The 12,786-nt window shown below is 32.7% G+C and overlaps 1 protein-coding gene across 1 annotated transcript; it reads left to right on the top strand.

The window, feature by feature from the left end:
* The first annotated feature begins 673 nt into the window (after positions 1–673).
* LOC109804060 (ABC transporter C family member 14) lies at positions 674–9,070 on the top strand. Its single transcript, XM_020365813.3, has 11 exons — positions 674–3,019; positions 4,059–4,379; positions 4,640–4,726; positions 5,034–5,654; positions 5,777–5,941; positions 6,182–6,476; positions 6,657–6,871; positions 7,253–7,558; positions 7,913–7,976; positions 8,122–8,361; positions 8,733–9,070. Exons 1-11 carry the CDS (start codon positions 881–883, stop codon positions 8,825–8,827), a joined length of 4,548 nt encoding a protein of 1,515 aa, XP_020221402.1. The 5' UTR covers positions 674–880; the 3' UTR covers positions 8,828–9,070.
* The last annotated feature ends 3,716 nt before the right edge of the window (positions 9,071–12,786 follow it).

The following is a 12,786-nucleotide window of genomic DNA, read 5'->3' on the forward strand; positions in this document are numbered from 1 at the left end:
GAGTATATGACTCAAAGATTATATTTAGACTTTAACTCTTTTAAAAAATTTGCATTTAATTAATTAGTATTTCCATTTTCATTTTTTTTAAATTTTAGTCATTTTAAGCGAACGAAATATTAAATGAGACAAAATTATAGTTTGCACTTGACTTATTTCAAATTATAAAACTTTAAATTTGTTTAACTTATGCATAATTTTACTATTTCTCTTACTTTCATTAAATCTCATTTGCAAACTGAAAGCTTAAATGTATGTCATCTAAAAATATCATATACTCCCTTTTCTATTTCGAAATATGTCTTTATTTAATTCTATATATTAAGATTATATTTTTAGTAATTATTTTCATTCTTAATATCAAGTTTTAAGAAAAAGAAATTTAGAAAATTAGGTTATTTGTTTTAAATAGAATTAGTGAAATTAAATGATGTTATTGATATACTTTAAATTTTGTTCTTCTTTTTTTTATCAATTTTGGCCGATTAAATGGCCTAGGTACCTTTAGACGGTGGATCCTCTTTGGCAATTGGCATAGCAAACTGACCTTGGTTGTGTAAAAATATTATAAAAAATTGTAGTATTTCTCAAAGTGCGACGCTAGTTGTTGTTCTAGATGCGTGGTTCGCATGGAACTTATTTTATTCTAATTCGCAATCCACTCCACAAGCAAAGCCTAATAGAAAAACACACATTTCCTTTCACACCTCAGAGACCCCACTCTTCCTTTCTTCATTATCCTCTTCTTTTCTCATTTCTCACTAGCCCTCATTTCTTCAATCATACATCATGTATGAAATCTTGTTACCAACTTACACTTGCACCAATTCATGATAACTACTAGTAATAACCTTCACTTATCACACATATCATATTATATATGATTTATCTAAGTTTAACGTCACACCATTCGAACATGTCTTCTTCTTCTTCTTCTTTTGCTTCACCTTCATGGCTTACTTCCCCCTTATGTTCCTCTTTGGACATAGATTCATCTTCCCCTTCATCACAATTCCTACTTCAGTGGCTAAGGTTCATCTTCCTATCTCCATGTCCCCAACGACTTCTTCTTTCAGCCCTTGATCTCATCTTCTTGCTCTCTCTCTTAGCCTTCGCAGCTCACAAACTCTATTCTCGGTTCACTTTCAATACCAACTCCACCATCACCAAACCCCTTCTGCAAGACAAAGACTCTGACTACAAAGTCACCTTGTGGTTCAAACTACCCTTCTTGGTAACCACCCTTTTGGCCACAGCTTACACGGTTCTAGCCATCTTGGCCTTCACTCAAACCAACTTTGCTTCATGGAAACTAATAGAGGCACTGTTTCGGGTCTTTCAAGCAATAGCCAACATAGTGGTTGTGATCCTAATGGTTCACGAGAAGAAGTTCAAAGCTGCAAAGCACCCTTTATCTCTGAGAATCTATTGGATGGCGAACTTGGTGGTTTCATGCTTGTTTGCTACTTCAGCCATTGTTCGCTTGGTAACTGTTGATGGAGCGAGGTTGGAGATTAGTTTGAGAGTGGATGATGTATTCTCGTTGGTCAATCTTCCATTATCTGCGTTCCTTTTCTTGGTAGCAATGAAAGGGTCAACGGGGATTCAAGTGATTAGAATTTCTGATGTAGTGAGAGCATATCAGTGCCTTTCCAATGACAGAACTTTGAGTCCTTATGCCTATGCTTCGTTTTTGTCCAAAACAGTGTGGTTTTGGATGAACCCTTTGCTGAATAGAGGGTACAAAACACCCCTCAAGCTTGAAGATGTGCCATCTCTCCCTATTGAATTCCGAGCAGAAAAGATGTCAGAACTTTTCCAAAGCAATTGGCCAAAGCCAGAGGACAGCAGCAAGCACCCGGTTGGACTGACCTTGTTTAGATCCTTCTGGAAGCACATAGCCTTCACTGGCTTCCTTGCAGTTATAAGGCTCGCGGTTATGTACATTGGTCCAATGCTTATTCAGAGTTTCGTTGACTTCACCTCAAGGGAAAACAGCACTCCCTATGAAGGCCTTGTTCTGATACTCATCCTGTATTTGGCAAAATCAGTTGAGGTCCTCAGCGTGCACCAGTTCAATTTCCACTCTCAGAAACTAGGCATGCTCATTCGCTCCAGCATCATCACTTCTGTGTACAAAAAGGGTTTGAGACTCTCAAGTTCTTCAAGGCAAACTCATGGCACTGGCCAGATTGTGAATCACATGGCTGTTGATGCACAACAACTCTCAGATTTGATGATGCAGTTTCACCCCATATGGTTGATGCCACTGCAAGTAGCAGCAGCTTTAGGCCTTATTTATAACTATGTTGGCTTGTCCGCGCTTGCAGCACTGCTTGGAACCACTTTGGTGTTTATTTTCACTCTATTTCGCACCAAGAAGAGCAACAGCTTCCAGTTCAGGATAATGACGAGCCGTGACTTGAGGATGAAGGCAACGAATGAGTTGCTCAACAACATGCGTGTCATCAAGTTCCAAGCGTGGGAAGAGTACTTTGGCAATAAGATTCAACAGTTTCGCGAAGCCGAACATGGTTGGATTGGAAAGTTCTTGTACTACTTTGCTGTTAACATGGGGGTTCTGACCACTGCTCCTTTGTTGGTAACTGTTCTCACATTTGGAACTGCTACCTTGTTGGGTGTTCCTTTGAATGCTGGCACTGTGTTCACTATTACTTCTGTGATCAAGATATTGCAAGAGCCGGTGAGAACTTTTCCTCAGGCTCTTATCTTGATTTCCCAAGCGATGATTTCGCTTGGGAGGTTGGATGAGTTCTTGATGAGTAAGGAAATGGATGAGGGTGCAGTGCAAAGAGTGAGTGGCTGTGATGGTCACTATGCTGTGGAGATAAAAGATGGGAAATTCTCGTGGGATGATGCAGATGGGAGTGTGGCACTGAGAGTTGAAGAGTTGGAAATCAAGAAAGGGGACCATGCTGCTGTTGTGGGAACAGTTGGGTCAGGCAAGTCTTCGTTGTTGGCTTCTGTGTTGGGGGAAATGTACAAGATATCAGGAAAGGTATGTGATTACTCTGGATGAATCTATGTTGTTTTGTGCACTGCATTGCTGCAGTTTAATCGCATCTTGTTGCTTAGAAGATTAGTGTAGTTGTTGATGCATTCCTTTCCTGTTCACAAATTCTGTGTCTTTCTCTTCGTAATATTTAGGAATATTCATAATGCGCATGCCTGCAGAGAAAGAGACATGCAAAATGTTAGGAATCTTGATAATGCCCCACATATTTAATACTACCTACAAAGAAAGAGACAGTCACAAATGTTCACGTGACAGTGTTATGTATAAATTCAATATATACAAGGAGATCCACTCCCTCAAATTGAAGAACACGAACATTGATTTTTTCAGGATTCGTATTACAAGTTGTTCTTCATCATAAACATAACTTTGGATACTAACCTTGATCAATGCTTTAATGCCTAATCTTGGCCCCTTTCCTTCTATTACAAATTTACAATGTCTTTCTTGATGGTAGTTGTGAATGAAAATGTTCATGGCAGAAACTCTTAAGAAAGTAGATTTAGACCTAACATATACGGGTTGTCCGATAAGGGATAGCACAATAAATCCAACAATACTAAATTAATTTAGACCTAACTCAATCTTATAAAACTAGTTTAGAGAAACAACCAGCAATCCAATACTAGCAGAAACTGGATTTCCGTCAAAGTTGACATTTTTATAACGCTTTGGCAGTTGGGAAAACCAATAATAACCAATAGAACCCTATGGTTTATTAAAATATTATGAATCTATGATATTTCACTCATTTATGACCATAATTTGGTTTTAGTTATTCATCAGAACTAGCAGACACTTTATTGGTTGTTAATGCATATCTGGATTTCTCTTTTAAATGGTGAAATTGGATGCAGAGGCTCTTCAATAGCACAATTGCAAAAATTTGCCATTGTACTTTTTAAATGTCCTTAAAGGGTGTTAACTTGATCTGTGAATGTTTCTACTATGTGAAAAATTACTTGTATTGTTCACAGTTTTCATCATTACTTTCTCTTTTTACTTATCTTAAATATTATAGGTAAGCGTTTGTGGGTCAATAGCCTATGTAGCACAGACATCATGGATTCAGAATGCAACCATCCAAGAAAACATATTGTTTGGTTTGCCTATGAACAGAGAGAAGTACAAGGAAGCTTTAAGAGTGTGCTGCCTGGAAAAGGATCTTGAAATGATGGAATATGGAGACCAGACTGAGATTGGAGAACGGGGCATTAACCTCAGTGGTGGCCAGAAGCAACGTGTACAACTTGCTAGAGCTGTATACCAAGACTCTGACATCTATCTCCTTGACGATGTATTCAGTGCTGTTGATGCACAAACTGGATCATCTATTTTTAAGGTAAGTGCAGCACCACAAACATTGCTCACTAGCTCCAGTTTCTTAAGCATTTTATAGTTTTTAGTTTTACTGATACAATGTTTGTTAGACCAGAAGAAAATTTAAACATTATCTATGCATACCAAATACACATAGACCATGAAATATTTTGCCATAACCATTGGATCAATCAACAGGATTTTTGGCTTTCATTATAAATGAATTGCTTGTTCTAATACAATTAAAAAACCGGGGTTTCTAATTTCTCCACCTTGTTGCAGGAATGTATTATGGGAGCTCTAAAAAATAAGACCATTTTACTTGTAACCCACCAAGTTGACTTCTTGCATAACGTTGACTCTATAATGGTACGTTTATACTCATGTACTCCGTCTTATGTTCAGTCCTTATTTTCATCGTTAATGAAATCTATCTTACCGATTAAAAATACTCGTATATACTTCATCATGTTTTCACCAAAAAAAAAAAAAAAAAAAATTGCATAATGCATTCTTGACTCCCATCTAATACCCTGTTATTATAAGATTTATTTTCTTAGATTAAGCTTAATTTACATTTCAGAGGTCCTTATTACTTATTCCACAACAAATAACCTCAAATAGTCTAGTTCTTTCAACTGAGCACTTTTGCTTTGTTTTTGATACCAACATGAAGGTGATGAAAGAGGGGGAAATCGTGCAAAGTGGGAAGTATGATGAACTTCTCAAAGCAGGCCTGGATTTCGGTGCACTTGTGGCTGCTCATGAATCCTCTATGGAGATTGCAGAGTCTAGAGACAAAGGTGATGATGATACTGCCCAGTCTCCAAAACTTGCTCGCATCCCTTCAAAAGAAAAGGAAAAGTCAACTGAAAAGCAACCTCAAGATCAATCTAAGTCAGACAAGGATAAAGCAAAGCTCATTGAAGATGAGGAAAAAGAAACAGGCAGTGTGAACCTTAAAGTGTATAAGCATTACTTCACTGAAGCATTTGGGTGGTGGGGTGTTGCACTGATGCTAGCAATGTCTTTAGCATGGATTTTATCCTTCTTGGCTGGTGACTACTGGCTAGCAATTGGAACTGCAGAAGATTCTGTGTTTCCTCATTCTACATTCATTATTGTCTATGCTATCATAGCAGCTGTTGTTTGTGTTGTGGTGATGATCAGATCACTCTTATTTACCTATTGGGGTCTAAAGACATCTCAAAGCTTCTTCACTGGAATGCTTCAAAGCATCCTGCATGCACCTATGTCATTCTTTGACACCACTCCTTCTGGCAGAATATTGAGTCGTGTGAGTTTTACTATTAACGCCCCTTTTCATGTTAATTTCTTCATGCAAACAAAAACTAGCATATTCTTTGAATAAGTGTTTGAATTTAACAGTATTTTCTCCTCTTATTATGAACTGTTTAGGTATCTACTGATATACTTTGGGTTGATATATCAATTCCAATGTTAACAAACTTTGTAATGGTAGCGTACTTCTCATTAGTCAGCATCTTCTTTGTGACGTGCCAAAATGCTTGGGAGACGATCTTCCTCTTAATTCCACTGTTCTGGCTCAACAACTGGTATCGGGTATGATATGTCTACTCTTATTGATTTTTGTTGAATTTTTTCGGGTGTTTTTGTTCCTAGTAATCTTAGATGTTCAAGATAATGAATTTGACATTTAGTCTTCCATTTTATGAAGTTGTAATCCAGCCTTCTTGTATTTTTTTTGTGCATGGTTAGTGAATTGTTAGATAGCCCTAGATCACATAGTCTCTACGTGTAAAACAAAATATCCAGCATTTTGACACTTGTTCTGGTTTGCAGAAATATTACCTTGCATCATCTCGGGAATTGACTCGCCTTGATTCTATCACCAAAGCTCCTGTGATTCATCACTTTTCAGAAACCATTGCTGGTGTTATGACCATCCGTGGCTTCAGAAAGCAGAACTTATTTTCTCAAGAAAATATTGATAGAGTCAATGCTAGTCTGAGAATGGATTTCCACAACAATGGTGCTAATGAATGGCTTGGCTTTCGCTTGGACTACCTGGGAGTGGTTTTCCTTTGCATTTCCACTATTTTCATGATCTTTTTGCCTAGTGCTATTATTAAGCCAGGTATACCCCACTGCAATTCCAACATGTGATATATGGTTAATCCTCTATTTCAGATGAACTAAACAGTAGCATTTGTATTGTAGTACAGAATTATTTATTTATGAGATCACATGCATTGCATACATTATATTTAGATAAATATTAGTGACCACTGACCAAGGATTATTCCACTTGTTGCAGAATATGTTGGTTTATCTTTGTCCTATGGCCTGGCTCTCAGTAGTCTCTTGTCATTAACCATAACCATGACTTGCTCTGTTGAGAACAAAATGGTTTCAGTTGAGAGAATAAAGCAGTTCACCAACCTTCCCTCAGAAGCTCCATGGAAAATTGCTGATAGGTCTCCTCCTCAGAATTGGCCTAGTCAAGGCAATATTGAGTTAAACAATTTGCAGGTACATGGTAGTCATAATGATGTTGACTTTGATCATTTGAATCCAGAAGAAAACATTTGAATTGAAGGGAACTTTGATCATTTTTATGAGGTTGTGTAACTTGAGTAAAAATGACGTTAAACAACCCTATACCAACCATCTTGAAGTACATAATTAATTGCACCAATTATCTTTTGTGGGGTTGTTGATATCCATTTTACTTGGGATAAGTTATACAACTTACAACCCCTTTTCTTATGCAAAAAAGTGTAGGCATATAATGCAATTCTATGGTGGAAAATTGTTTTTTTAAGTCATGGTACTGATGATGAAATTCTCATATAGGTAACATACATTCAATAACTACTACATATTTAATCTTTGTTGTTAAATGGTGATCAGGTTCGGTATCGTCCAAATACTCCTCTAGTTCTCAAGGGAGTCTCTCTCAGCATTCAAGGAGGAGAAAAGATTGGTGTTGTTGGTCGTACAGGTAGTGGGAAATCAACCCTCATTCAGGTGCTATTTAGGTTGATTGAGCCTTCAGCTGGGAAAATAATCGTTGATGGGATCAACATTTGCACTGTGGGCCTTCATGATCTGAGGTCTCGATTTGGAATCATTCCTCAAGAGCCTGTCCTCTTTCAAGGAACAGTACGAAGCAACATTGACCCCCTTGGACTGTATTCAGAAGAAGAAATTTGGAAGGTATCCAGTTCAAAGAAGCAACATGCATGTTTGCTTGTTTGAACCATAATCCTGTGATTTGTTGAAAAGACAAAACTTAGATACAGTATCTAAGTGTTATTAGTGTTGATTTCATATCAGAATTGGAATTTCACCTCAATGATCTGTGTAATAAAAGTTTGCATTAAAATATTATGTAGATTGTTGAGGTGAAAGTCCAATTCTAACTGAAAAAACTAAACAAACAACACTTAAAGAATTATATATAAGTTTTATCCTAATAGAAAAGTCATGTCACATGCATGAAAGCATGAATGCACTTCAATTAGTAATTTGAGCTTCTAAAAAAAACCAATAATTTGCTGTTTAATGCAGAGCCTTGAGCGCTGCCAACTGAAAGATGTGGTGGCTGCAAAGCCTGAGAAACTTGAGGCTTCAGGTATCAACTCCTCACATAAATCTCCCTTTAATAGTTTAGTCCAATGTGGTTAGAAAACATAGCTTAAGATGTTGATATTGCTGTATGATGTTTTACTTGGTGAAAGTATGAGCTGACATAGTTTACATTACTATTTATTTCTTAGTGGTTGATGGTGGAGACAACTGGAGTGTGGGGCAAAGGCAGCTTCTTTGCTTGGGAAGGATCATGCTAAAACGTAGCAAAATACTATTCATGGATGAGGCAACAGCATCCGTTGATTCACAAACTGATGTTGTGATACAAAAGATCATCCGTGAGGACTTTGCAGATCGTACAATTATCAGCATTGCTCACAGAATACCAACGGTCATGGATTGTGACAGGGTTTTAGTCATTGATGCAGGTAATCATGTTATTTATGATTATGATCTCTTGTGCACATTCAACGGGCAATAGTGATGTGATCAAAATAGAATATATAAATAAAAAACAAATTTCATATTATGAATTAATCTTATTTATTGTTGTCCTCTTTAGTGTTTAAGATATAATATTAGTCAAAATAGAATATATGAATAGGTGTAACTTTTTGTATCCATTGAAATTGTGCAAGACTCAAACCAAATATTAAGAATCAAGAACTTGAGCAGTAACATCAAATGTCATAATGTGCAGCTTTTACCATTACAAATATTTTTACTATTTCAATACAATTTTTCTGCGATTAAGAAAGTGCTAAAGAAATGAGTTGTGGGGTGTTTGATATTTTGACAGGCCTTGCAAAGGAATTTGATAGGCCATCACGTTTGCTAGAAAGGCATTCACTTTTTGGGGCATTGGTTAAGGAGTACTCCAATAGATCAGCTTAAATGGATTCTAACAAGGACACAGTTGATGTACTTAATTTCCAACATGCGGCACCAAAGTCAGAAGACACTGGTCTACTATGCATGGAAGATCAATATTTTTTAGCATTTTGATGTTTCACCTATCACCCTTTCAGTAGTTCAATATTAATTAGACTAGGATATTATGTAAGAAAATTTTGAAGTTTTGGGTTTTAAAAAATCCAGTTTGGCTGCAATTATTAGTTGATTTTTTTTTTTTGTTTCTGTCAGATGTCTGTTTTTCCTTGCTCTTTATTGTTATTGTTATTATTATTATTATTATTATTATTATTATTATTTATTTTTAAATCCTTCCTCTATTACTAATTTGTCATTGGTAAACTATTCTTGGATTTTGAAGAAAAAAATATTTTATTTATATACAAGATAATGATATATAACTAATTTAAATAACTAATTTTTTTGGTATATATTTAAATAATTAATTAATTGAATATAGTGCAGAAAATAGTAATTCTTTTTTTAAAAAAATTGAGAATGTATAAAAAGTTGATATAAAAGTTAAGTTTTAAGTAAAAGAATTGTAAAAATAAATCAAGATAAAAGTTATAATAAAATAACATAAATAGCTACTATTTTAATTTTTTTTTATAAATATTAAAAAGGTTTAATATATCATTTGATTCTCAGACTTTAGAGATTTTTAATTAGGTTCTAAACTAAAAAAAATTGTAATTAGATCTTTCATTTTTTTATTTATATTTTTTTGTAATTTAGTCGCTAGAATAAGTGGTCCATTTATAATCCATAAAATTTGACAAAATATTCTTTACATCTTTATATATGGAGTCTCAATTTTAGAGTTTGGAAACAAATTGATGAATTATTTTCACAAGCAAAGTTAAGTGATTATAAATTAAGAGTTTGGGATATTCATGATTAGAAAGATTACAAGAATTTTAATGAATAAAGATTGAAACCTAATAATTTAATTATGTATATTCATGAATTGTAGTGAGCAAACTTTTAAATAAGAGAACTAAATTATAATATATATATATATATATATATATATATATATATATATATATATAATACCTAATTAAAAAAATAGTTTAAAAACTTAATTAAGAAATCTCAAAAAATTAGTCACACTAACTTATGTGTTAAACTTATATTAAGTACTAAATAATAGAGAATGTGCATGTGATTAGAATGAAGAAAATACATAGAATAGTAATAATAACTTTCTCGAATTGGTTACCAATTGGTCAAACAAGTCAAGTTTAACCCCATATTTCATAACATCAATTGTGATAAAATGAAAGTTACTTTCACTATAGTAGCTTGGCAACATAGCTTTTGGATTACAAATTTTTAATAGGACACCCTTCTTTCGTAGCATGGCTCCCCTTGGTAGACAAAATTGTCACGTCCTTTATTCGATAATATTTAGGCTTTTACCCTTTAGTCATAAAAAAAAGTGAGTAATTCACTTAAGATGGCAAAGTAAGTATCTTAGTTATTGATGAAAAAAATTAACGATCAATATTACGTACACATACATGACAGATCATTGATGTGTTGGGACTATTAATAGTGGATTTCTAGTCAACATATTATTTATTTTATCCTAATGTACTTTAAATGGACAAATCCATGTAGCATAATATATGTAACTTTTGTGTTCGCACTCTCAATTTTATCTGCAACTTTTTTTAAACCTTTTTTTCAAGACCGTTTGAAATGATGAAATTAGTTTAATATAATAGAAGAAGTGGAATGTTATTAAATCTTATTATTTGAATTATTTATAGTAAGATGTGTTGAATTGAATGTGTTGGAATATAATTAAAATCTCACATTGATAAAAAAATATATAAATTTATTAAAACACATGTCATTGATAATAGATTTTTAAGGAGCATGAGAATTTAAGTTTAAAATGGACGGTATCGTATTAATACGAAGACATATGTATATGAAATTGTGAATATTTAGTATATCACAGAGTGCTTACCACTACTTGATAGTTTAAGTACAATCATTTCCATTTAATTATTACGGTTCAAGCATCACATATTGATTGTGACTTGACTCACTTAAGCCTCTGACATGATGAAATTTTATTACCAACATAGGTTAGAAGGATTGATAAAGACTCTTGTTCCTTAAGTAAGAGGCCAATAGTTTGATATATATATATATATATATATATATATATGTATTTTTTTTTCGTAGAGGAATGATACACATTTTTATGAATGGAGCAAACCTAGTTTGAATGTCTCTACTCATTGTCTTTCATACACCAAATATGTTTGGTGAAAGGTAATCATTACAAAAGCAAAAAAAGAAAAAAAACACACAATAACTAAAATGAGTTGAAGAATATTTCTTTCTGTATATTTTAATTAAAGTATTAATTATCAAATTCATGGATCAACTAATATGAAATTGTTCCATTTTAACCAACAACTTTTAGTTTGAGTCTAAAGTATGCAATTGTTTTAAATTTTCGGAAGGTAAATTTTGTTGCTCTTAGTGATTCTACTTAACCTAAGTAAAATTGTCTTTGGTAAATTAATGATACAAGTTAACTATGTAAAAAATTATTTATACATGCATTAATATGAAATTAATTTATTAATATGGTATAACATGTTTGGTAGATAATCAACATGATCAAAAATTTGATCTTCGTACACGTACATATAGATGAACATCTATTGAAAAATGTCAATCTCTTAAAAAGATGTTAATATATCAAGAATTAGTCTTTAACTCTTAGTTGAGGAATATTTTGGTTTTGTCCAACACTTCAATAAAAAATATATAAAATTAATTATTTTATAAATATTTATGATATGAATACTATTTTTGCATGCTAGTTTTTGCTTCTACATCTCTTTTTCACTTTTTTTAAAAAAATTTATTCTCATTGCTTTTATTTTATTTTATTTTATTTCAAAGGATTCTTCTTTTCATATTTTAATCTTCTTTATAGACGCTGAATAAAAATCATAACAAACATGCTCATGATTACTTGAGATTTATCTGATGCTCTAACAATTACAAATGTTGTCACAAGGTATTTTACTCCTTTTATCTTCAAACTTGTGTGTGGCATATATCAATTTTTTGTACTTTGGAAAAGAGAAAAAAAAATAAGAAAAAAAAGGCAATCTAATAATTCTTGATAAAGAGGATGATTGTTGACCATAGTTAAAAGATATCATATGAGAATTTAGTTTTTTTTTTTTAATTTTAAAATTTTAACACTTTTGAATTTTATTTTTCAAAATGTATTTAATATGAAATTTAAATAATAGAACATCTATTGATTACTGAAAATAAATTTTGGACTTTAATGTCCAGAAATTGGTATTCGAAAAAATTACAAAAAATGAAAAAGAGTGTAAAAGTAAAGGAAAAAAAAGTTTAATTAGCTAGTGATCCCTATTGTTTTTTGAATTTGGTTACTCTAAAACAAGAAATCTTAATTAATAAGTAAATAAATTGTCAATATTTCAACACACTAAGACTGTTAGTAACATAATTTTCTGACTAGTTAAATTTTATTTAAAACTAGAAAATAATGAAAAACTTTAAATAAGATGCAAGACTACTAAACTTTTTGATTTATAACAAACTTCAACATATTTAAAAGAAGTAGACAAATAATATATTTCTATGGACATACTTATGAATTATTATGCATGTATATTTAAAGTATCTTCATTTGGATTTGGATTGGATTCTTCGTATGTATCTCCTAGTAGAAGTCTATGTTTCATTTGTTTTCAGAAAATATTATATCTATGAAGCACTCAAACCCTTTGAAGTTGGAAGATTCAATATCTATCCAAATTTCCTTGGTTTCAAAAACTAAAAATAAGCACTCCTTCTGTTTTTTTTCATAATCGTTTTGTTATTGTTTTATTATTATTTATTATTTATTTTTCTAAAATTAATAATTT

Source organism: Cajanus cajan, chromosome 1, assembly GCF_000230855.2.
Source record: "Cajanus cajan strain Asha chromosome 1, NIPB_CcT2T_4, whole genome shotgun sequence".
Lineage (NCBI taxonomy): Eukaryota > Viridiplantae > Streptophyta > Magnoliopsida > Fabales > Fabaceae > Cajanus > Cajanus cajan.